This window comes from Aphidius gifuensis, linkage group LG2 (genome assembly GCF_014905175.1).
Source record: "Aphidius gifuensis isolate YNYX2018 linkage group LG2, ASM1490517v1, whole genome shotgun sequence".
Taxonomy (NCBI): domain Eukaryota; kingdom Metazoa; phylum Arthropoda; class Insecta; order Hymenoptera; family Braconidae; genus Aphidius; species Aphidius gifuensis.
In genome coordinates this window covers 17,922,762-17,949,091 of record NC_057789.1, presented here as the reverse complement: position 1 = coordinate 17,949,091, position 26,330 = coordinate 17,922,762, and the positions used below count along the sequence as shown (strand labels likewise).

Genomic DNA, 26,330 nt, shown 5'->3' with positions numbered 1-26,330 from the left:
GATAAAAATGGAGCAGCAGCACCGACAACTGACCCAGTAGGCCCAGTTAATTTAACCCTGCACAGTCTTTTTCAAAAAGTTTATTTATTATTCAATCAAAAATTAGTATCAGCTTCTGAAACAATACTTAATTATGGATTTGATGCAACAAATAGTCATCTCCAACTAGCATTATGGTATCCTGACACCGCTGGGCGTATGAATAGAAATAGTGTTGCTGCCGCAGATGCAAAAAATTAAGGTTAAGTTGCCCGATGTGTTCATACAAATGCAGGACAACAATTTGAGATGATTGGTCATCTACACGTTAATGAATTTAACCAGGAAAAAGTTTTATTGAATGGGATTGATATGAAAATTAATCTCACACGGTCAAAACAAGAATTTTGTTTAATGGATGCCTCAAAAAACAAGGATTGTAAAATACAAATATTAAAAGCGTTATTGATTGTACGTCGAGTCAAGCTAAATCCTTATATTATGATTGCTCATGCAAGAGCCCTAGCAAAAACGACGGCTAAATATCCACTTACTAGAGTGGAGGTTAAAAATTTTTTACTCATCGCAGGAATCCTTGGAAATTGTCTCGACAATATATATTGGTACTTTGCCTAAGCGAGTTGTTATCGGATTTGTTGATAACCGTGGCTCCAATCGTAATAGGGGCCATAACCCATTCTACTTTCAACATTTCAATATAAATTTTTTATGTCTCTACGTTGATGGTAAACAAATACCTGGAAAACCGTTGCAGCCTACATTTTCCGATAATATATTTGATGCTGAGGCATCTCATACACTTTTTTCTGGTACTGGCATCCATTTTTGGGACCATGGCATGCAAATAAATAGAAATAGCTATAGAAAAGGTTATACGTTATTTGCTTTTGACTTAACACTAGATCTTTCCGCACATAGTGCTGGTCATTGAAACTTAATTAAAAGTGGTAGTCTACGTATTAAAGTACGCTCCAGTGAAGCTTTAGCCCAAGTCGTTAATTGCCTAGTTTATGCTGAATATGATAATATTATTAAAATAAACTCCAGCCGTCAAGTTATAATGGATTATAGTAATTAAATATAAAAAAGAGTGAAAATTAAAATATATATTAGTCTGAGCAGCGCAAGATAGCGTGACTCATTCAACAGCTAGCTAGAGCTTTACCGTATACAGATACTTCTGTTGGTGGAATTTATCCTGTAGACAAACTACCTTTTGTCTGGCCAAAGCCGTGTGCAATAATTACAATTACAGACAATCATAATCAACCAGGATCTCATTGGGTCGCATTATTTATCGATCATTTTGGCTATGGAATATACTTCGATAGTTTTTGACAAAGACCTACCGACCCCCGCTTCAGCTATGTCCTTAGAAGAAACATTGACTTTTAAGAGTATAATAATAAAAGGCTTCAAGATTTTTCGTCTAATGTGTGTAGTTGCTATTGCATTGTTGCTCTACATTGGTTTTCCAATGGCGGAAATCTTTCGATTTTCCAACGGCTGTTTGGAGACGATACTAAACTCAACGACAATACTATAATAACAATGTATAAAAAACTGATTCAAAAAAAAAATATATTTAAAAATAAGCGTTTTCATTTTCTCCGAGGTAGTGGTGCAGCTGTACAACATTCTTACTGAAAATTTCGTTGAATGAAGAATTAAATAAAATAAAATAAGTAAAATTGTTTTTTGTTTGAATTATTCCCTCTAATTAATTTTTAAAAAATATATATAAAGAAAATTTTAGAATAGATGTTTAGTTTAAAAAAATGGCTTCATCAGCAAGCATGGTGATGGCAGAACACATCGAAAAACGTACTTGGTTTGAACGTGGTGAAAGATTGTTGTATCGTGTAGAATCCAATCGACGTGAAAGTTTTGAAACATGGCCATTAGCTCATCTTTTAAATATTTTTGAACTGGCTTCTGCTGGATTCTATTATACAGGAGTTGGTAACTTTGTATGTTGTTTTGAATGTGGGGTTAAAATTAACGATTGGACTTTGGGTGATAATCCTTGGCTTGAACATCATCGAAACAAACCAAGTTGTAGATTTGTACGGCGAATACCATGTGGAAATGTCCCTGTGGGCATCCACCCTGACACCGTCGCTGTACCTACTTATTACCCTTATCGGAAAAACATTTCTCCTGTAATTTCACCGTCATTCCGTTATTCATATTATTCAGCTGCTGTATCAAGACTTGAACTTCGAGAATTTTTAAGTCTTTTTGATTATGTACCACTACCGTACCCTGATCCACAGCCTGAGATTGATGTTAAAACTTTCAAGATTCGACAATACTTGACTTATGACTTACGTCTGAAATCATATGGATATTGGCCTAAGCACATGAGCGAGACAAAAGAAAAGCTAGCCGAGGCAGGTACTGTCCAGCGTTATCACTGTGGTAATGGTATAAAAGATTGGCCCCCAAATGAAGATCCATGGGAAGAACATCCACGTTATTTTAAAGAATGTTATTTTGTACGTGTTATCAAAGAACAAAAATTTATTGATCATTTTAAAATACCTCAAACCAATAATGAACCATCAGACGATGAGGAAGAAGCAGAAAGTTTAACAATCAAATCGAACTCAATAGTCATTATGAAAAATATACCACCGGATTACCTCAGTATAGATGAAGATATTGAATTTAAATGTAAAATTTGTTTTGAAAAAATTAAAAAATACAACGACATAAAGGTTGAAAATGATCCCGGATCCCCAGATAGACCAAGCAACACAGACATCTACTAAAATCTGTAAGCTCTCCCACTCTTATTTTAAAAAAGTATAAAAGCATTTGAAAAAAAGTTTATTCCATCAGTTATTCAACATGGCTCAGTACGACAGGGTTCTCGTTCTACCATATACAACTGCTCTTAATAAATCTAATACAAAATCATTGTATGTGGGTCTTGAGTGGTCAAGTGAAGAGTTTTTCAAATCTACAATACAAATTATAGCTAGTGATGCTGAAAGAAGTATTTTTTTTGGATAACGAAACAGATACTGTTGACAAAAATGTGTAGATCATTTTCATATTATTATGATGGTGACGATTCGAGACCGGACTTCAAACTCAATTACACTCAACCAGTACATCTTGGAGATTTAACTATAAGTTTTCCAGCCACAGACCATAAACGTGAACGAGATATTCTTTTTGAACAAGGGAATGTCCGTTTATTATTTATAAAAAAAACTTTGAAGACATTATCCTATCTCGGACCATGGGTGGCAGCTTGTTAAAAAATATTGACTCATTATCCCGCAGAAGCTTACTCACACGCCATTATACGATATTTACGGAAAAACTTTGGAGGTGTACATATGCATAAAGCAACTCTTCAGCATTATTTAAAGACTGTTAGGAACCATTTATTTGTTGAAATGCAGAAATCCACTGAAGACGAAACAAAACTTGAACCGGGTTTTATGGACCCATGTTTGCCTTTATTGTATAATGATATTTTAGTCAAGAATTTTGATCAATTATATGACTTTATTTATCCTGACACTGCACCAAACAGCTTAATCCTGTGGAGTATCCTGACGCGTTCACGTAAACTGAAAATAAATTGGTTCGATGGTGAGTCTGAGGAAACACAAGTCATCAAAGTTTTAAGGACCATCGCATCAAATAGCAGACTTCTTTTGAGTTCTGGCAATGAATCCTGTGAATATTTCAAAAAAGTACTATGCACGCCAATCAAAGATGTTGATAAAGAGAGATTTTGGCCTGAATTTATCAAACAATTACCACCGTCAACAACCTGTATTCACCCTGGGCTACAGAAAGAAACAGTGTGCGCACTCCAAGTTGCGCTTTCAATAACTTCCGATAAAATGCTCGTGGAGACTTTGTATTAAGCTGAAATTCAGCGTCATTAAAAATTCTATCGCGCTCTAGCGAATCCAGCTCGTTATTACATTTTTTTTTTTTTAAGTAAAATACATCAAAATCGAAAAATGAAAAAGTTATCGAGTTTATAGTTTTTGCAATATGTGCTTTTTACACTATATCGTCTCAATAACATAATCCTAGGGAGGTTATGTTAGACCTATAAGAAGCGTCTTCTCAATACCTTCCACCCACTTATAAATTATTTTTTAATGAGTTATACTTTTTAGTGAAAAAAAAAAAAAATCGAAAAAAAACATTTTTTTTTTTTTTCTCGAAAATTATAATTCAAAAAACAATAGTTTTGAAGAAAAATATATAGTACCAAAAGACGCATTTTTTAGGCTATATACGAAATTACTACGACAATTCTATCAAGAGTTATCGAGTTACCCGTTTTTGAAAAACCCTTAAAATTGCCTTAAAACCGTCATTAATGCATCCATTCCTGCTCAAAAATATTTTTTATTTTGATAAAAATTTTGATAGAAAAAACAAATTTGTTAGTAACAGCCTTTGGCTAAATATCGTAGATTTGGGAGTCATAACAATCATTAAATTAGTTACATAAATTCAGATACACGAATTTGATTAATCGGCTATTATATGTAAGTACATTTAAATTTTAGAACTGTACAGTTATCAATGGTCTTACCAGCTGTATGAGTGGCTAAAAATCCTTTTCGTTGAACAGAAGCATCAGTTTTGAAAACCATCAGCATCTGATTCCCTGTTGCGATTATCGGATAAGGTTCCTTAGTTCCACAAAACTTTCCAAGTATCTGATGTTCTGGTAAACTTCCATCATATAAAATTATGTAATCGTAAGCACACTCCTGATGTGGTTCTATTTCGAATTTTTTGAATATCTGAAAACCACAGGAATATCATTTGTAAACTACTTTAAACAGCAGGCAATCCCGCGCCATCTAGTCACGAAGACTTGACTGCATCTTGGCTAGTTCAGTTTATTAAGAACTGACCAACCTGTCAGTTGTCTTTCTGGCCACCGAGACTGTTTACTTCTCTATTTTTGAGATACGAGACTGAGCGCCCGCTTGCGCGGTCGTTTCTTGAATGTCGATGTCATATGTTTGGGAATAGTTACGTTTTTTCGTATGTTTTTTTGTATACATATAATAATTGGATATGCACTTATATACTTTAAGTTTGTTATTGTATCAATGGCCTTTTTCATTTAACTGTACATATATATAAAAATAAATAAACAAAAAGAAATATGATGAATATTCCGATATTCAGTGCAAATATTTTATATCAATTTCATTAATATTAATTCCGAATGAGTGACAGTTTTTTATCTTTCACTTAAATCATTAATATCTATAAAGTTCTATTTCAATAGATAATTTTAATTATTGTAATGTTGATCAACATGTGATGTTAAAGGAAAATCAGAAAATGACATGTAGATCGCGCCCTTCGGGCACTCAACCCTTGACTTTCTATTATTCGTTTTTTAAAAAAAACTATTATGTGAATGAGGTGCGTGAACCTGGCCTGCATAAGTTCTAGAAAAATTATCTAGGATACTCATTAGAAGCGTCTTAATTTGTACTAATTTGTACCGCCATTGATTTAATTTGTACCTCAAAATTAAAGGGTGGAGAAAGGGTTAAAAATCGACTTTTTTTATAGATGACTTGAGGGGGAAAAAAAAATTGCTACATACGCAGAATAATTTGTACTAATTTGTAGCACCAAGCCCGAAATTTGTACCTCAAAAATAACAACAAAAAAAAATTATTTACTCCAAAATGATAATTAACAATTGCATATCTGCTTCAATTATTGGGGTACAAATCCCGTTTTAATCGGTACAAATTAGCTCACGTTCTGCTCTTTAAAACAAAAAAAAATTATTTAAAAATATTGATTTTTGAAGGTGCCATGCAATTGTTAGTTAAACATTTTTATTAACAAATACATGGTGTCTTTAAAAATCGATATTTTTAAATAATTTTTTTTTATTTTAAAGAAAACAATGTAAGCTAATTTGTACCGATAAAATCAGAATTTGTACCTCAATAATAATAATAAAGTATTGTAAATTGATATTTTGGAGTTCCGGGCTTGGTGGTACAAATTAGTACAAATTATTCTGCGTCTGTAGCAACTTTTTTTTCCCCCTCAAGTCATCTAGAAAAAAAGTCGATTTTTAACCCTTTCTTTACCCTTTAATTTTGAGGTACAAATTAAATCAATGGTGGTACAAATTAGTACAAATTAAGACACTTCTAATGAGTATCCTAGATAATTTTTCTAGAACTTATGCAGGCCGGGTTCACGCACCTTTGTGAATGCCAATCTTTTTTTGTTCCAATTGGATTATTGGTGCTGATGGTGTTATCCAATGATTATCAAATTAGTCAATACAATTTGACCATTATTTTGGCTCGATTTTACTCAATGTATGTGTGTAAATATTTATTACTTTCTCATTTATGTTTTTCGACAAATTATAACCTATCTTAATTTTTTATCAACTGATGGCATTACTGATCTACTAAACGTTGCTTTAAGTTCACTAAATTATTTATCAAATGTGTTTGATTTAATAATATTTTCAATTAAGTTTTGACCATTTTAATGTTGTATATGCTGTTGTTGATGTATTAATAGTTGGAACAACATGTTAACACCGCGAATACGACAACACAATAACAATGACACTTGACGTTGATTTAATTGTTGCATCTGGTTAATGTTATTTAATAATATACTCCAATGGCACTTTTATTGAAAATATTTCATAAATAAATAAAATATATTTGACATTACTGCATCTATGACAATGAGGCAAGGTATTTGTCTATTATTTTGTTTACAGTTTACTCAATAGTATTCATAGCCCTTAAATTGCATATTAAATTAACTTAACCACTATTTTAAATATATCGATTTATTGAATGTATCGAACGTATAACGTGTATGTGTGTGTGAGCTAATGAAAATGAATGTGTCGACAGCGTCAGCCAATAGAATCACGAATAAAGGTGCGACACATGAAGTTAGCTATTAGTACCTTGTTCTTTTTAATATAGGACATATATATTGTAACTGATTTTCTGACCTGTCATGTTGTTTATCTCCAAAACTAACAATCGCACTGTTGAAAATGTTGTTAAATTTACAATTCTTTTTCAATACAATAAATTTACCAACATTTTTAACAGGTAGAAATCCAACCTCGTTTCGACGTCGAAACGAGGCTATTTTACGAGATTGACGCTCGAATCGATGTCGGAGTCAAGCTCGGGTCTATGTAGAAATGTTACACGTTTCAACGTCGAAACGAGGTCGAGCGAAGGTTAAAACGAGACAGAAAATAAAAATCAACCAAAAAGACTTAAATAATGGATATTATACTGAAAATTAATATTATTGATGTATTATTATTATTATTATTATTATTATTATTATTATTATTATTATTATTATTATTATTATTATTATTATTATTATTATTATTATTATTATTATTATTATTATTATTATTATTATTATTATTATTATGTGTGTGTATATTATTATTATTATACCTATACCTATATATTATTATATTATATTATATATTATTATTATATATTATATATTATTATTATTATTGTGTTATTATTATTATTATTATTATTATTATTATTATTATTATTATTATTATTATTATTATTATTATTATTATTATTATTATTATTATTATTATTATTATATATATTGTATATGTGTATATTACATTATTATTATTATTATTATTATTATATATTATTATTATTATTATTATTATTATTATATATATATATTATTATTATTATTATATATATATATATATATATATATATTATTATTATTATTATGTATATATATATATGTATTATATTATTATATTTATTATTATTATTATATATTATATATATGTTATTATATTATTATTATATTATTATTTATTATGTTATTATTATTATTATTATTATTATTATTATTATTATTATTATTATTATTATTATTATATTATTATTATATTTATTATTATTATTATTATTGTTATTATTATTATTATTATATTATTATTATTATTATTATTATTATTATTATTATTATTTTATTATTATTATTATTATTTTATTATTATTATTATTTTTATTATTATTATTATGTTATTATTATTATTGTTTATTATTATTATGTGTGTGTGTGTGTTATTATTATGTGTGTTATTATTATTATTATTATGTGTTATTATGTTATTATTATTATTATTATTATTATTATTATTATTATTATTATTATTATTATTATGTGTGTGTGTTATTATTATTATTATTATTATTATTATTATTATTATTATTATTATTATTATTATTATTATTATGTATTATTATTATTATTATTATGTGTGTGTGTGTATTATTATTATTATTATTATTATTATTATTATTATTATTATTATTATTATTATTATTATTATATCGAGGTTTAATCGGGTTAGAAATTAAAATACATAAAAACCTTATAAATTTACTATTATTATGATTTTTATTTTTATATTTTTGTTCAATATAACTAATAATATTGATTTTCTAGTATAATATCCATTATTTAAATCTTCTTGGGTAATTTTTTTTATCCGCTCAACCTCGTTTCGACGTCGAAACTTGTAACATTTTTACATAGCATCGAGCTCGGGCTTCAACGTCAAAACGAGGCTTAGTGTTGAACTCCGAGACTAATTTCTACCTGGGACAAATTATAAAAAAAGTATTTTAATTTTACTACTTATTGCAATTTTACCAAATAGTTTGTAAATTTCCCATAGATTTGAAAATTGAATTTCCATTATGTTTGTAAATTTTTGAAAACAATATTGTAATTTCCTCAATATTGTGATTCCGCAAAATAGTTTATCAAATTTCAAAATAGATTTGAAAATTAAAGTCACATTATATTTGTAATTCTTCAAAAATTTTTATACTAAAATATTCACGTTTTGTAATTTTTCAAAAGATATCTGAATTTTTCTAAAACTTTTTGGAGTTTTACAGTCTAAAAGGTTGCAAGTAATTTTTTGTATTATTCAAGAAAATCTTGTTTTGGATATTGTAATTTTCAAGCAATATTTTTTAATGCACAGTTTGAATTATCAATGAAACATTTACTGTCAATGTTTATCAAAAAAAAAAAATGATATAATTGGCTAATTTTATAATACAGCAATAATAATTATATACTAATAATAATAATTATTATTCTTGTCCTTTATATTATTATTTTTATTAATTAATTCACCTGATTATCGATTGTTTATAATTTTATTCAAGAAATCACGTCAAACACTTCAAAGAACTCTGAATGACAAGTCACCCCGATGGTGCAGCGGGTATAGCGTTAGGTTTCGTAATCAGTAGGATAGTTAGGCATGTTGGTTCAAGCCCACTTAAAGTCTCCCTTCTCCTTGTTTGCTTTTCATTTGCCAAGCGAGGTGTTACACACTGACGTGACATACACAATCATGTGCTGTAGTAGTGGTATTATTTAAAAAATACAGTGTCTCAAGATTTCCATTTTGCTTGCTGAAATAGTGTTGGTGCCTATCTGTTCATACATACACTACGATTTTTATGGCAAAAGTGTAACGAAATTTTTAAAGAGGGGCCACAAAATAAACGTATAGGTATAGGGGCCCTCCAAGCCTAAATATTAGTACGACCATGTCCCTTGTAAGCAACCTTAATTGAAAAAAAAATAACAAAAACTGTAAATCAGGTTGAAATAATGGATAAATAGTGAGAAGCAGGTTTCTTCCAAGTTAAATAAGAAATGATTTATAAAATAGTACACATTGTGTTATAAATTCATTGAGGGTACAAGTCTTTACATCAAGTATCCTTTAGAAAAGACAAGTTGGTCTACGAACTATAATTACCATTGCATATACGGGATATGTGCTTATAGATTTTTCATTGGAGATTGAAACGAAAAAAGAGGGATTTTCGGAGATTTTTTTCATTTTCATTGTTATTAATAATCATGTTTTCGAATCAATTCGCACATTTCTCTGACCATCCCCGGGGGGTGGCAATTTTGTATCGCCGTCATCTTTTATTTTTGAAAGACGCCATATTGATTTTTCAAAGGTTCCATATTGGATTTTTCGAAAGAATCCATCATGAAAAAATCGTCTTGAATATTGTATTAGAATATAATTACCGATTGTTTTAACATCTATATATTGTATTGTTGACTCAGGTATATTACTATTATGATTATTATCATTATCATATAGGAAATAAGGTAGCTAACCATACTGCTTTTCCTTGAATATTTTTATTCATTTAATGAATAAAGTACATGTAAATTTATTTAACAAAAATAAAAATGTCCAAGGAAAAGCAGTAGCTTAGGAAAAGATGTAGCTAAGGAATTGAGGTTGCCAATAAATTGTTTTTTGAGGAAATAATGTTGCTCAAAATATAATTTTTTGGCAACCTCATTTCCTTAGCTACATTCTTTTCTTAGCTACTGTTTTTTGTTAGACATTTGTATTCTTAAAAATTAAATTTACATGTATTATATTTCTGAAATAAATAAAAATGTCCAAGGAAACGCAGTAGCTAAGGAAAAGATGTAGCTAAGAAATTAAGGTTGCCAAAGAATTATGTTTCAAGGAAATAATGTTTCTTAAAATATAATTTTTTGGCAACCTCAATTCCTTATCTACATCTTTTCATAACCTACTCTGGACATTTTATACAAAATAAAATTACATGAAATTTAATTTTTAAAATAAATAAAAAATGTCCAAGGAAAAGCAGTAGCTAAGGAAAAGTTGTAGCTAAAGAATTAATGTGACTTAGGAATTATTTTCCTTGGACATTTTTATTTAAAAAAAAAAAAATTACATGGAATTTAATTTCTAAGAATACAAATGTGCAAGAAAAAGTAGTAGCTAAGGAAAAGATGTAGCTAAAAAATTACAGTTGCCAAGACAATTATATTTTAAGCAACATTATTTCCTTGAAACATAATTTTTTGGCAACCTTAATTCCTTAGCTACATCTTTTCCTTAGCTACTGCTTTTTCTTGGACATTTGTATTTTTAAAAAATAAATTTACATGTATTTTGATTATAAAATAAATAAAAAATGTTCAAGGAAAAACAGTAGCTAAGGAATTAATGTGACTCAGGAATATTTTCCTTGAAACATAATTTTTTGGCAACATTAATCCCTTAGCCACATTAATTCCTTAGCTACATCTTTTCCTTAGTTACTGCTTTTCCTTGGACATTTATTATTTATTTTATAAATAAAATACATGTAAATTTATTTTTTAAAAATACAAATGTCCAAGAAAAAGCAACTGAAAGATAACTAAGGATGAAAGGACAAAGACATATGTTTTAAGGAAATAATTCCTTAGTCACATTAATTCCTTAGCTACATCTTTTCCTTAGCTACTGCTTTTCCTTGGACATTTTTTATTTATTTTATAAATAAAATACATGTAAATTTTTTTTTCAAAAATACAAATGTCCAAGGAAAAGCAGTAGCTAAGTAATTAATGTGACTAAGGAATTATTTTCTTGAAACATAATTCTTCGGCAATCTCAATTCCTTAGCTACATCTTTTCCTTAGCTTCTGCTTTTTCTTGGACATTTGTATTTTTAAAAAAAAAATTTACATGTATTTTATTTATAAAATAAATAAAAAATGTCCAAGGAAAAGCAGTAGCTAAGGAAAGATGTAGCTAGGAAATATTGACTGAAAGTTGTGTTGCCAAAATGTTTCAGAAATTTTAAGCGGACATTTTTTTATTTGACACATAAATAAAAATACATGTAAATTTTTTTTTTCTAAATACAAATGTCCAAGGAAAAGCAGTAGCTAAGGAATTAATGTGACTCAGGAATTATTTCCTTGAAACATAATTTTTGGTCGAAGTCTTTCCGCATTCGTTTATAATTAATATTTTATGGTTTTCTATCTCAGACTGACACGTAGATACTTGTGTGGTTGCTACGTTTGTTTGTTCTCGGCAATTATTTTATTATTTTAGTTGTGGCGTTGCTAGATTTAAGTATTGAAGTCATTTACACACACAGATAAAAAACAATAGAAGAAAAGAATAAAATTAAATGTAACCAGTGCAATAAAATTTTTAGTGAAAAAAGAAGTCTTTATGCTTATGCAAGTAGAATTTATAAAATTGAGCTGGTTGAGACAATAACTGAAAACGAAACTTGTGTATACTGTGATGAAAAATATGCAAATAAAACAAGTTTGTATTATCACTATTCACATTTTCATCAAGTCTCAGATTATGAAACTATTGTCCATTCATAGGTTGTGATGAATCTGTGAATATATAAGTATACTTATTTAAAACTGATAAAACACATTTGGAACAAGCATCATTTTCCAATGAAGACTGAAGATGGAAGAATTCGATTTTCTTAATGATGATAGTGATTACAATGTTATTTGTTTATTTATTCATTTAATTAATAATAATCAATGTGATATTTTCTAATATAAATTATATTGATTCATTGTAAAATATATTATTTATACAGATTTCATGGATTGGAAGGGTAGAGTTGAAACTAAAAAGGCTGCACCTTTATAATAAAAGATACAAAGAGCAGAGTTTTGGTAATTCCAATACCAAAAGACAATACATCTGCAACTGCAACTTACAAAATTTAAAACCACTGTAGTTACTTTTTGGTCGTTTTTATAGCCGCCATGTTTACAAGCGGAAATTTTAGCTTGTCGTGAGTTCGCACCCTGAAATTGATGTTAAGTATCGGTCATTTGATTGTAGAAAACCCTTAATTTTCGAAAAAAAAAAACTGTTTTTGAAATAATTCCATGTTAAATACAGTGTATTTTATATTTTGTTATTTTTGGCTTATTAATATCATTTTATTATTGTTTTATCAATTATCGATATTTTATATATTTTTTCATTGTTATTACATATATCGAAAATAATTTCCATTACTTGTTTTGTCTGCAAACCATAAGAAGTCTTCTGTTTAAATATTCGTGGCTTCATCATTCCAGAAATCTTTTTCAAATTTGTCCGAGATGATCTGACTTTCAAATTTCAGGGCCGGTTTTTTCGTCCACGCTTAAGCTAACGTGGTAATAGTTACAAGTGCCCAGGCAGAGAGTGTGCTCACAACGAATTTGGAGGGGCAAGCACGAGCCTTGCACTGAGAAAAAAAAACCACAAAAATTGTTGTGAGAGCACAACAAACTAGAGGCGAAATCCTATCCTGTCGCTTTTTGTTGTGCTGCAACAAAAATTGTTCTATCGTTAAACAAAATTTGTTGTGCTACAACAAATTTTATTGTATCGTTGAACAAATTTTATTTAGCTGCACAACAATTTTTACCATCCAATAATATTTGTTGTGTTGCTTAATAATATTTGTTCGGCTGCTCAATAAATATTGTCCAGTTTCAAGGCAAATATTACCGTGCTGCACAACAATTTGATTTTCGGGTGTTATCGGTAAGACTCGGTCTTGTTCGTGTGCCTCGGTATATCTACATGGCATTGTGTGGAATTTTCTAAGTCAGTCTAAGTTGAGATCAGCTTTGGTGTGACTGACGTTTTAAAAATAAATTAATTAATCCCAAGATGTCAAGTTTTAATAACATTTTAATCATTGAATTATAAACTAAAATATTTGTGAGCAACTAGATAAATAACCAAACTTGATATTTAACAAATCACATCAACAATAAAGTATGAAATTATATGAAAATGACAAACATAACCTGCATCTGTCATTTTAATGCAGAGATTTTTTATTTTAATCTTTAATAATTATAAATATGAAAAATAAATCAAAGCATTAATTTGAATTAATTTGTTCCTTAATTGTTTTTCTTCTTCTTTTTAATTATCATAATGAAAATTTATTTCGTAATTTTGAAAAAAAAAAAATTTAATATGGTTTTAGAATTTTTGTTATGTGGAATAATAAAAATTATTAAACTAAATACAAAAATTGTTGTATGTTCAACAGTTTTTGTTTGGAGCATAACAAATTTTGTTGTATGTCTATTAATTTTTGTTTGGAGCATGACAAATTTTGTTAAACAGCACGGTAATTATTACTCTGCCAGATGAACAAAAACTGTACTACCGGCAGAACAAATATTATAGAGTTTCAACTTCGCCTCTACTTTGTTGTGCGGCACGACAATTTTTGTCCTGTTTTCTCAACAATATTTGTCGTTTTTTTTTCTCCGTGTGGCGAGTGTTTTCTCTCCAAATGAGTTGTGAGCAGGCTCTCTGATTGGGCACATGTATCGAACTATATTTTATGTTACTAGGGACAGTGGGAATAATGTGTGAATTTCCAAAAAACGCACTACCCCTACTACGCTTTGGAAATTCACACATTATTCCCACTGCCCTTGTGACATAATATATATTTTTTGGACATGTAATAATAAAAATAACACATTCACTTCACAAGAACTTATTGATCAATTACTATCATTGTGGCACGAAGGGGTTGGTACATGTGTCGAATGTTTTAGATCAACGAAAATTCTAAGAAAGATTGAAGTCCTCAAAATTAATGATATCATTGTTTTAAGTCAACTCTACATCACGGGACTATATGGTCTACCGGAAACTCAGTCGACTGCCAGAAGGCAATGCGCATGGTCGTTATAAAAATCAACCACAAATTTTATAGAATTTATTCTATAAAATAAGCGCCAAATCTATATAAGAATTTGTATAAAAATTTGTATAAAAATTTTAATAAAAACGTTTTATAGAAATGTTTATCAATGTTTATATTTGAAATTGTGTGACGTCGAATTGAATTTAATTTGTTAATTATAGATACTTGATATTCAATAAGAAATTCAATTTGTCTGATAATATTGATACTTTCATATTCAAATAGACAAAGTTAAATTAATATTCTATCATAATTACATTTTATTTAAAAGAAAAAAAAAAAAAATTTCGTTCAGGTTTCTTTTATTCAATAATATTTTAAAAACATTAGTATTCTTATTGATATTTTATTTCATATTTGATATATTGTTCATTAATGATGATTACAGATTGAAAAAAACTTTTAATCATTCATTTTGTAACTGCAATTCATATAACTTGACGCCGATGCAGTTTGAATTTGCGCGGCTCTGCCATATTGGGGACATCGACGATTTTATTTCTGCACCCGTATTCAGAGGATGTTCTCATTAGGGCTTTTTTTTCCGATGGCGGCGCTTGTGAACTTTTTATATAGATTTTACATGGAAAAGCTTCACAAGCGCCACCATCGGAAAAAAAACGCCCTAATGAGAACATCCTCTGAATACGGGTGCAGATGACCTGTTTATTGGGAATCATTCTAGGGACCTTGGATCATCAGCATTGAGCCATGTCTCACCAATGAAACATAATAAAACTGGAAGGTGAACTCCCATGTTTAGCCAATGCACGGAGTGTCGCTAGAGATAGCAATATATCGGATGGCTTTTCCTCTCACTCACGCATGCGCAGTACTAGTATAGTTTCAGTGCATGGAACATGGTGAATGTTTGACATCAAAAATTATTAAAAATATTTTCATAAACTATATTGTTTCATGAAAAGTGTCACAAAGTACAAAACAAAAACTAATATTCGTGCTTTAACTTATTTCCGATCAAAAATAGTGTTGTATTGTTGCATTAAAAATTGTAAAAAAAATGTTAATTCTTAATTTTTATACTTGTTAATAACTCATTTAAGAATGCTGGTTTTTTATATTACTGATATTTTCTTTATGATATTTATTATTTGATTATTATTACAAATATTGATATTATTGACATTTTCTTTATTATATTTATTGTTTGATTATTATTACAAATACTTTTTTTTGCTCTTGATGAGCATTTCTACTAAGTTCTCCCTGGTGAAAATAATATGGCGGATTATGTCATAATATGCCATAAAATGACAGGAAAATTATGGCATAATATGACATAATCTGACATCTTTTGTCATTATTACTTTTCAGAATTTGTCGGAAAATGCCGGAATTTCTAAGGTTATTTGGACTTCCGACAAATTCCGACAAATTTTTACATAATTTTTTTTTGGGGATTATGCCATATTATGTCATATTATGACATATTATGACATAATGCGCTATTTTTTAACGTCAATTTATGGCATTTTATGTCATAATATGACATAATCCGCCAACTTTTTATAGCAATTTATGGCACATTATGTCATAATATGGCATAATCCGCCGCAACTTTTTATGGCATTTTATAGCATTCTATAGCATCTGGCGAATTTCTGATATTTATTAAACATAACTATTTACGTATTATTCATTTTTACTTCTTTCAAACAATTACGGGAAACATTGATTATTTAAATTTTTGTATTATTATATCGTCATATTTTTTGGATATGAATATGATGGATTTCACTCATCATCTATTACAATCACATTCACGAAAACATTCTCAATCACTCGAACAATACAATTATTCTACCACTCAAAAATTGCCTGTCATGCTGTTTACGCGAGCTACTTTAATGTGTGTCGTCACAGCGATGCTCAGTGTCTACTGCGCATCCCTGTTATTCACTGGCTAATCAGCGCACATTAGAGAAGCTCTCATGTCGTCACAACAACGCTCAGCTTACACTGTATGTTGCCGTAACTGTTCGAGTCTCGTACATCATCGAGCATCTCCATAATTTTTTTTTTTTTTTTTTTTAAATTTATAATCACATCTTAATTAATATACTCACAATTAGTGACAATTTCGAAGACTTGACACTTTTTTGTAAAAAAAAACTTCGTTTTTTTTTCTTCTGTTGAAATGTTTGTATACAAACCGTTTTTCCCGTGTTAAGATACTTATTTTTCAATTGACAAACATAAATAGTCTTTTTCAATTAAACAAATTGAATCAATCTTTTATTAAAAGAAAAATTGAACAACTATTTTTGTGTTAGCGATTTCAAGTTGATCTTTTGTTTTTTATATCTTTGAATTGCACTTTTTCTATTAGGACATGTCGCTGTGCATGCAGATGGTCAAGAAGTAGGGCCAATCGGTCTATAAAACTGAGCATTGCATGTCATTTTTTTTCTTGAACTTGTGTGGGTAACCTTCTGTGAAATGTAACCTATTTCTGATTGGTTGGGTGAGTGAATTGATCCGGCGTAAAACAAAAATCATTTACAAAAAAAAAAAATAAATTCAATAATTTTACCTTGATCAAGCCTTGATACAAAATGGATCGAGCTATCCCTAGTAAGGATGGAGTAAGGCTAGCTAGATCCGAAAAGGATGAAGAAAAAGGTTTTAAATTTATTCATATGAATTTTACAAACTGCCTGGTCAGGATATCATCAGGCTATCTTTACTTTATCCTTAATAGAGATAGCCTGATCCATTCTGGATCAAGACTTGATCCAGAAAAAAAATATTTATAAAAAAAATAAATTTAACACTTTTTTTTACCTTGATCAAGTTTTGATCCAAAATGGATCAGGTTTTCTTTATTAAGGATGTAATAGAAATAGATGGAGGGTATCTTGATAAGGTTATTTCTACTTCATCTTTAATAGAGATGGCTTGATCCAGTCCGGATCAGGACTTGATCAAGATGAAATTATTTAAAAAATAAATAAAGTCAATACTTTTATCTTGATCCAGTCCGGAATAGGACCGGATCAGAGAGATATTCCGATATCCGAGACAACATATTTTTTTGTCGGTTTCTTATAGGAAATTTTCTCAGGATTACGGGAAAAATACGAAAAAAATTCCTACGAGTGCGCAAAGTGGTTAAAAATAGAGTTGAAGCATCGAAAAAAACGGCTATTTATGAGTAATGTATCGTTTAGTTATTATAATAACGATTAATTCGAAAACAGAATAATAGCAATCGAAAAAGGTCGTCAAGAAAAAAATGGCTTCAACAAAATTTCGATAATTCATATATTTTTCGAGTTATAATAATTTATAAATTTCGATATATTGAATTTTTATTTTTTTTTTCAAATATAATAATGGCAATCAATAAGACTCGTCGATTGAAAAAAAAGTCTAAATCAAAATTTCGATATCTCGAATAGTTTTCGAGTTATAATAACTTATATATTTCGATATATTATTTTTTTTTTTCTAACTTTAATAATGGCAATTGATAAAACTCGCCGAGTTTAAAAAAAAGCCTAAATAGAAATTTCTATATCTCGAATAGTTTTCGAATTACCGATATTTTTCTGGAAATGTATACGATTTTTCTTTTTTCGAAAAAAAAGCTCTTATTTTTATTTTTTATAAAAAAAACTGCTAATTATTGATTTTCACGTATTGGTAAGCAAAAATATGTATTTTTACTTAGCCGATAGTTTTGTTACTTAGCTATATTTTTTACTTAGCTTAAAACTTCAAAATCAATTTTAGAAATTGCGTTTTTCTTGATATTTCCTTAAAAAACTCAGGACACTCTGACAAACATTACAAATGAAAATTAAATCAAAGCAATATGGCTTTCAAGTCCAAAGCAATTCGACAACATTATAAAAATTAAATTGAGCAACAATAGTAGATGGTGTGAACCTTTATAATTACTTTAGTATTCAATATCGCATCGATGGCGCGAATTTAATGATGATACTTTAAGTTAGGTTTCCAAGTCACATAGTGTTGTTGTTTATTTTTCTTTCCATCAAGTTTAATGAATTTTTTTTCTTAATTATATGTAATTAAAAATATAAAACGAAAGGATTTATTTTGAAATATCTAAATCAGCTGCCAGAAGCTTCTGTTTATGAAGCACAAAAGCTTACATATTTTTAAATACTATTTTTGACTTGTTCATCTTTTTTTGATGGTTGGTCCACAACTATTTTGTAAGTTTGAATAATGAATATGAATGATAATGAAATGTCAAATAAAGTGAATAATATTTGAAACAATGATGCCCAAATCATCATTATCGATGAGTTTTTTGACGATATAATTGATCTATCGCATGTTGATCAAATTTAAGTTCAAATTTATAAATTTTCGGGTTTTTCATCTAATTTTAAGGCTTAAAAAAAAAGGAAGAAAGGCGTAACAACCTTTGATGAGCGTGCTGTGTGTGTGAGTTTGCAGCTGCGCATTTAAAAAAACAAAAACAATTCAATCCATGGCGCGTAAACGCACACACGTGGATGCAGACGCCATACTGATAATAATTTTCGACGCTCGATTCTGATTGGTCAACTTAAAACGTTAATAACTCAAGCCCAAAGCGTCGTAGACGAAAAATTAAAAAACATTTACTATTTGAAATTTAACGTACAATCTCGTAGTATACCTACTGTTCGCGACTTACGGTACATCCTGTATATGATATATATATATGGCTAGTTCCACGTGTTATTTAAATTTAAAAAATAGATTTGTCCAAAATATTTTTTTTATTATTTTTTAGCGAAAAATAAACAATACGAGTTTTTTGAAGTGAAACTTCTTTTCGCAGGGTAGTGAAAAAAAAAGTAGTGTGTCGGCCATGTAACGCTCGGGCGCAAGCGAATGCTCAGACCGAGCGAACGCTCAGACCGAGCAAGCATTTGCCCATTTTACTCGTGAGAGTGAGTGAGTGGCTATAAGCGAGAAAGAAGATATGTTTTGAATAAATGTGTGTGTGTGTGTGTGCGTTGCCAATAGTGTAGCTGATCGGTTTTGTTTGCAGCGTTTATAAAAATGATGAATCAAAAAATTATAAATGAATATACTCAATTGAAAATTATTATTAGTATATTAATATTATTGATATAATTATTATAATTATTATGAATATGATGAATACCATTGATATTATTACTAATATTAAACTGATATTATTATTATTCTGATAATCTGATTATTATTTATAATAATATTAATATCATAACCATAGTATAAATCAACAATAATTTATAATATCATCGATAATAATATATCAATATAATATTGTAATAATATCAATGGTATATTATTAATGATAATAATAATATCGATATAATATTTATAATATATCAATACATTAATATTGTATAAATATTAATAATTATAAATGTTATATTATATATCAATATATATTGATATTATTTTATATAATGTTATAATTATTATTGTCATTATTATGTATATTGTTATTAATATACTATTAATATATATATATTAGTATCCATAATAATAACAATAATAATTTAATAATATCATCGATAATAATAAATCATTGATATTAATATTAATATCGATATAATATTAATATAATGAATAATAATATATACTGTGATTAATATTCAAATATAAATATTAGTAATTATTAGTATTTATATTTCGGATATTATTATTATAGATATTGTTATTAATATCAATAATATTGTTAATAATTTATAATATTATTTAAATTATTGTTATTATTATTATTATTTATATATATTCATTGTATAAATAATAATAATATTGATAATAATTTTAATAATATCAAAAATTTATAATACCAATGGTATTAATAATAATAACAATATCAATAACGATATAATATTGATAATATTATCAATATTTATATTTTGAATATTAACGATATGATTGATATTATTATTATAAATATCATATTGATATCATTTATACTATGAACTTTATCAATATTAATAATATCATCACTAATTAATTGATTGTTCATATTATTAAAGTCGTTACAAATATCTTGACAGACTGCGAAAGAAGTTTCACTTCCCTCGCGCGTACTGCTATCACACACATTTTTTTTTTTTCCAAAAAATTTTGACTTGTGATTTTTTTAGTTTTGGTTTTTGAGGACTTTTTAAGAAATATACCAGATTTTGCATGCTTTTTACTCAAAAACTATTGACTGCATCAAAAAAATTATAAAGACAAAAAAGTTTAACTTTTATTTATAGTTTACAAATAAAAACTTTATAAAATTGTTTAAACAATTTTTCTACCATTATTCATTGAATAAACAATTGAAATCGATTTTTCTCAAACTTTGCCCCATTTTATTTTTTTTTTTTTTTATCAATAAATAATCCTCAAAATACAAGAAATTTTTGAGCAAATTATGAGTTTAGCATTTTTATAACTTTTTGAGATACGAATAAATAAAGAGTGAAAAACACGGTCCGCGCGCTGTCTCTCATGGAAGTGTATATCTATATATAGTCGAGCGGCACGCAGGACCGTGTTTTTCACTTTTCTTTATAATTTAAATAAAAGTCAGTAATAGAATTGTGATTAAAACAGCAAAGTAAAAAAATTTAGAATTGTCATATTCTTATGTAAATTTTCATAGAAATCATAAGATTTCGAGGTAAAATACTTGCCTCCCAACTAGAAGCGTTTGGTTCAAATCCTGATGGAAGATTTGTTTTTGGTTTTTGTTTATTAAAATTCAAGAAAATTTTTAGATAAAAACAATTCATGGGAAAAAAAGAGGGGGGGGGAGGGGGAAGTTATAAAATTTTTTATAAAAAATATATATATGTTTATACAAACTATTATATATAATCGTTATATATATATATATATATTTTATATAAATTATATACACGTTTTCGCCCAATCTTATATATAATTGTTATATATAATTTTATATATAAATTATATATTTCTTTTCCGTGTGGAGTAGTAGTAGTTAATCTCATTTCACATATTCTCATCAACACATATATATTTCTTTCTCATACTTGACTCGAGGCACTACCGTGCCTCTTCATACTGTAACTCTCTTCGTACTAGTGATGATTTTTTCAATTGCTTCTGACGATTCCGTTTCGTCAAGAAATCCTCACGTCGAACTCAGAATGTTTTCAAAATAACTTTCAGTAAATCAGTTTTGAGGAGACTTAAAATACATAAACCTTTATTTAAGAACGTAAAGGCCACTAATACTAATTGTATTTAATTTTAGAAATTGAAACAGAAATTTTGGAGCGTTTAATTGGTAAAACGTATTTCTATCAGATTTTGATACAGAAGTGTAAAAAAAATTTATTGCATAAGTCAAGAAGACTGTCAGAAATTGCTTATCGTTATCGTAGTAAGGTGCTATAATCTTGATAAAAAGTCTGTTTTTAGTACGAATTTATGTAACTTTTGTAACTTTGTTAAAAAAAGTTTGAGATTGAAAGAACCTATAATAGTTACAAACTTTGATAGACTATTTCAAAAGAAAGTCGTTCATCTTCCACAATAAATAAAAAAAATTGTGAGAATTTGTATAGTAAAACAGAGCTATAGTCTCTCGTTTTGATTCTTTAAATGACTATATGACTGTCTATCAGACAAAAAATTCCTAGTCAGGTCGACACAATCAAAACATTACTTGATCTATTGTTGGATGAAACATTCATCAAATTTTATCAAATCTGACCGAAGAAAAACTAAAACGTGTTTTTGAATATTTCTCGAGAATTGGTCATTTTGATGACACTGGTCACTGAAATACTTGATTGGACGTAAAGTTGCCAATTTTTTTTTTATTTCTAGGCGTCGTATGTGTTAGCCTTTAGTTCTTCATTATTGATAATTCAACGAAACTTAAAGTTTTCATAGACATATTGTTGTAAAATCTATGTTTCTTATATAATTCACAATCGAAAATTCCTTATAACAAACATGCATCGTTGTCGACCAATCGGTCAGTTTGATGAACGAAAATTAATGAGTTGTTGAGACAAGGTTAGAATTAATGTTAAATTTTTTTTTTTCCATCAGGCTTTGATACAGGTGTATAAACAGCATATATCGCATTTAGTTAAGAAGATTGTTAAAATGTGCTAAATTTTTTTGAAGTAAGGTCCTTTACTTTTGATAAATAGTTTGTTTTTAGTACAAACTTGTGTGCGTATGTTAAAAAAGTTTGAAATTAGAAAAGCTTGCAATAAATACGACCTGTATATGTTAGAACGGAATAGAAACTATTTTTGATAGCAGTCGCTTATCTCTTATAATCAGTACAGAAATTTTAAGAATTTGATTCGTAAAACGTTACGATAGTCTCTCGTTTTGTTTTTCAAATGACCGAATATTACTGTCTATCAGACAAAAAATTCCTGGTTAGGTTGACACGATCAAAACATTACTCGATTCATTGTCGAATAAAGTATGATGTCTGATGATGATGATGATGATGATGATGATGATGATGATGATGATGATTATGAAAAAACCAAAAAAAAGTCAAGAATTAAATATATTTTTAATGCATATAATTAAGTTTTAACTGTTGACAAAATTTCAAACTTGATCCCACCTGGTTCAATATATATATTATATAAATATGATATTTAAATTGGGAAAAAAAGGTGGGGTCAAGTTTGAAATTTTGAAACAGTTGAGACTTAATTATATGCATTAAAAATATATTCAATTTTTGTTGGTATACATACATTTTTTTGTATTAAAAAAACAGAATAGTTAAACGATTTTGAATACTTTACGCCTCTTTTTGTAAAAAAAACTAGGTTTTTTTTTTGTTATGATAATGTATAATAGACACAGAAATAAAAAAAAAGCCATGTCAATCTGTGTTTTTTTTCATATGATAAAAATATTTTTTTATCTATAAAACACGTCTCAAATAACCTAACAATCATTAATTTCATATTGTTTATCAGTAAACATTATTGCTTTAATAAAGAAAGCTATTATTTACAAGCCTCGACATTAACTGCTTCTAAGGCACATGAAAAAACGGAGATCTTATATCGTTCATGTCATGAAAACATGGCCGTTTTGTGACGTCAATGTTTTGTCATGTCACTATAATTTTCACGGTTTCTGTTTTTTACAATTCTGCTATATTATATGCATTCTTTCAAAAGTAATAATGTCTACATACTTTAGTTGAAAAGGAATTAACTAAGGATTCCGGCTGTTTCTGGAAACTGAAATTAAAAATCATCGGCTCTCAACGGTTTTTCGTAGAAAATCTTTGATACCTGACTTAAATCTTTCAGTCTTGTGAAATTGTTCATGTTGGTATAAACTTTCATGTTGGTATACTTCACGTTGGTATACTAACGAGTAGTTATTCCAATTAGTAATAAAAAATTAATTCAGTTCCACAAAAATCTGTGTGAATTTAACCGATGGTTTTTGATTATTTCTTCTCGATTTAAATGGATTGTTCCATTATTTTCTTTACGATACTCACCAATTTGATACGGTGACCAAGCGTAGTTGTGAAGTGCCAAACACAATCTTTTCGAGCTGGGTAGTAATCAGGATAGTTTGGTGATATAATTGTGTCTCGTGGACTTGTTATTTCGTATTTACAAGAACCTTCATAGCAATGGTGGCGATTCTCATCAAGTTTAAAACCGTTATGACATGAGCACTCATATGAACCAACAGTATTATGACATTCATGCTGACATCCTCCATTGTTATTTGCACATTCATCCATATCAGCGGAAAATAGTGCAACAAAACCAGATCTTTGTATGCTGGAAAAATAGAGAAAAATTTAGGTTTCTATATCAATTTTCAACAAACACAGTTTTCATAAGATAGAAAATCTACCATACTTCTCATCTGATGTGAATGATATTCTCATTCTATTTCCTTCCGAAGTAATTGGCAGAGGTAGCGTCGAGCCACAGAACATTCCATGTCTTTTTATGATGTCATCTCCTAAATTGCTAACTATTTCGATCGAATCATAATCACAATCTTGGTTATACGCTTTATTTCCTTCCAAATCAAAATGCGTAAAATTTAGTGTAATTCGATATTGAAATGGAGCAATAATTTCCCAAATACAATTTTTGTTACCCGGATAGTTTTCTGGAAACGAAGGGCTTGTGATAGTTCCATTGGGTGCATCAATCAAGCCACCACAGGCAGCCTCACAATGTTTTCCGTCCGAGTGTAATTCGAAACCAATATTACATGAGCATTCGTAGCCTCCAAGCGTGTTTATGCACTCGTGCATACAGTCATGCTTACCAGCACATTCATCGAATTCTGTAATTTATCAAAATATTCGACTTGCAATAACGTCATTGTATAGAATTTTAATTTATGTCACAAGGGCAGGGGAAACGGTAAATTCAGATTTACCAGATGTGATCAGACACGCATCCAAATGTATATAAACGGTCGGAAAACAATGGCCCAGGGGGTAACCATGGGATGCCACGAATCTGAATTTACCTAGGTCCGGTCAGATCCCTATTAATAAAATATCAAGAAGAAAAGAGAGAGATATAGCGAGTAATAAGAAAGTATGAGAGAGATAAAAATTTTTCTGTTTTTCAACGTAAAAACACACAGTTGTAAAATTCATTTAATTATTAAAAAGAAAATGAACTATTAAATAATTTGGTTTTTTTTTTTTTATAGCAAAGGTGATACAATAGAATTATAAATTATTATCGTGAAAGAGCACCTAATTTTTTTTTTTTTTTTTTTTTTTATCCAGCAAATTATTCAACTTTGTACTTCAAAATTTTGCCATTTTTTTATATTTCACGTCTTTTGATTACTAAAGTAATCATAAATTAATAAACAGCTCATGTAAAATTGAGGCTTTCGGGGACATAAATCATAAATTTATGTTTTGTTCTTATTTCACTCATTTTGTTTAATCATAATAATAGTTTACGAAAATTATATTTGTATTTTATTTTCTATTTTAATTTAAGCATGATGAAGTAATGTAATTATTAATTAATTATATATAAAAAATTACAAATCTTTTTGCATGAAATGAATCGAAAATTAAAACACATATATATTATATGTAGCTAAGGGAAAATAAAAAAAAAAAAATTCTGTTGTACCATCAATGATATCCAACACATGCCTCTACATAAACACACGTATATGCATGAAAAGAAAAATTCAGGAGAAGGGATAGGCGCGGGGTATGGACATTTCAACTTGAAAATTTATTTTTAGTAAGATTTTGTTACCTGGCTTTTATTGAGTTGTATATCTTTTTGAATATGCGGTAGAAAAAATCGAGAGTTGGCTTATTAGAAAAGGAAGCATCGACATATATAGTGAAAGTATTTTTAATTTTTTTTTTCTAACATTAGTTAAGGAGATAAAACAAAAATTAAAAATCGTGACGTCACAGACCGCTGACTTAAAATACTTATACGGTAAGGTCTCGAGCTCGGGTAAAATTGAGGCGAGACTCTACCGAGTTTCTTGATAACCTATCCTCCGTAAAATTTATTTATTTTTATCGTCATCATATTTTAAAGAAATTTTAAAAAATTAGCGAGGGATGAATACATCTTCTATTTGATGTATAATAAGGCTCGGTAGTGTTTTTGCGCTTTCATTTTTTTTTCCAGTATTATTATTTTTTTTCTC

The 26,330-nt window shown here is 28.4% G+C and overlaps 1 protein-coding gene across 5 annotated transcripts in view; it reads right to left on the bottom strand.

The window, feature by feature from the left end:
• The window catches only part of LOC122849214 (tolloid-like protein 1), a 250,085-nt gene that overhangs the window by 27,672 nt on the left and 196,083 nt on the right, over positions 1-26,330 (bottom strand). For 4 of the 5 annotated variants that reach the window (XM_044147866.1, XM_044147867.1, XM_044147869.1 and 1 more), the window contains 3 exons: positions 24,533-24,971; positions 24,160-24,451; positions 4,577-4,790 (listed from right to left, as the gene is read on the bottom strand). In XM_044147866.1, coding sequence (XP_044003801.1) covers positions 4,577-4,790; positions 24,160-24,451; positions 24,533-24,971 — 945 coding nt within the window. The remainder of the gene's footprint in view (positions 1-4,576; positions 4,791-24,159; positions 24,452-24,532; positions 24,972-26,330) is intronic. The other variant, XM_044147871.1, reaches the window with a different exon arrangement.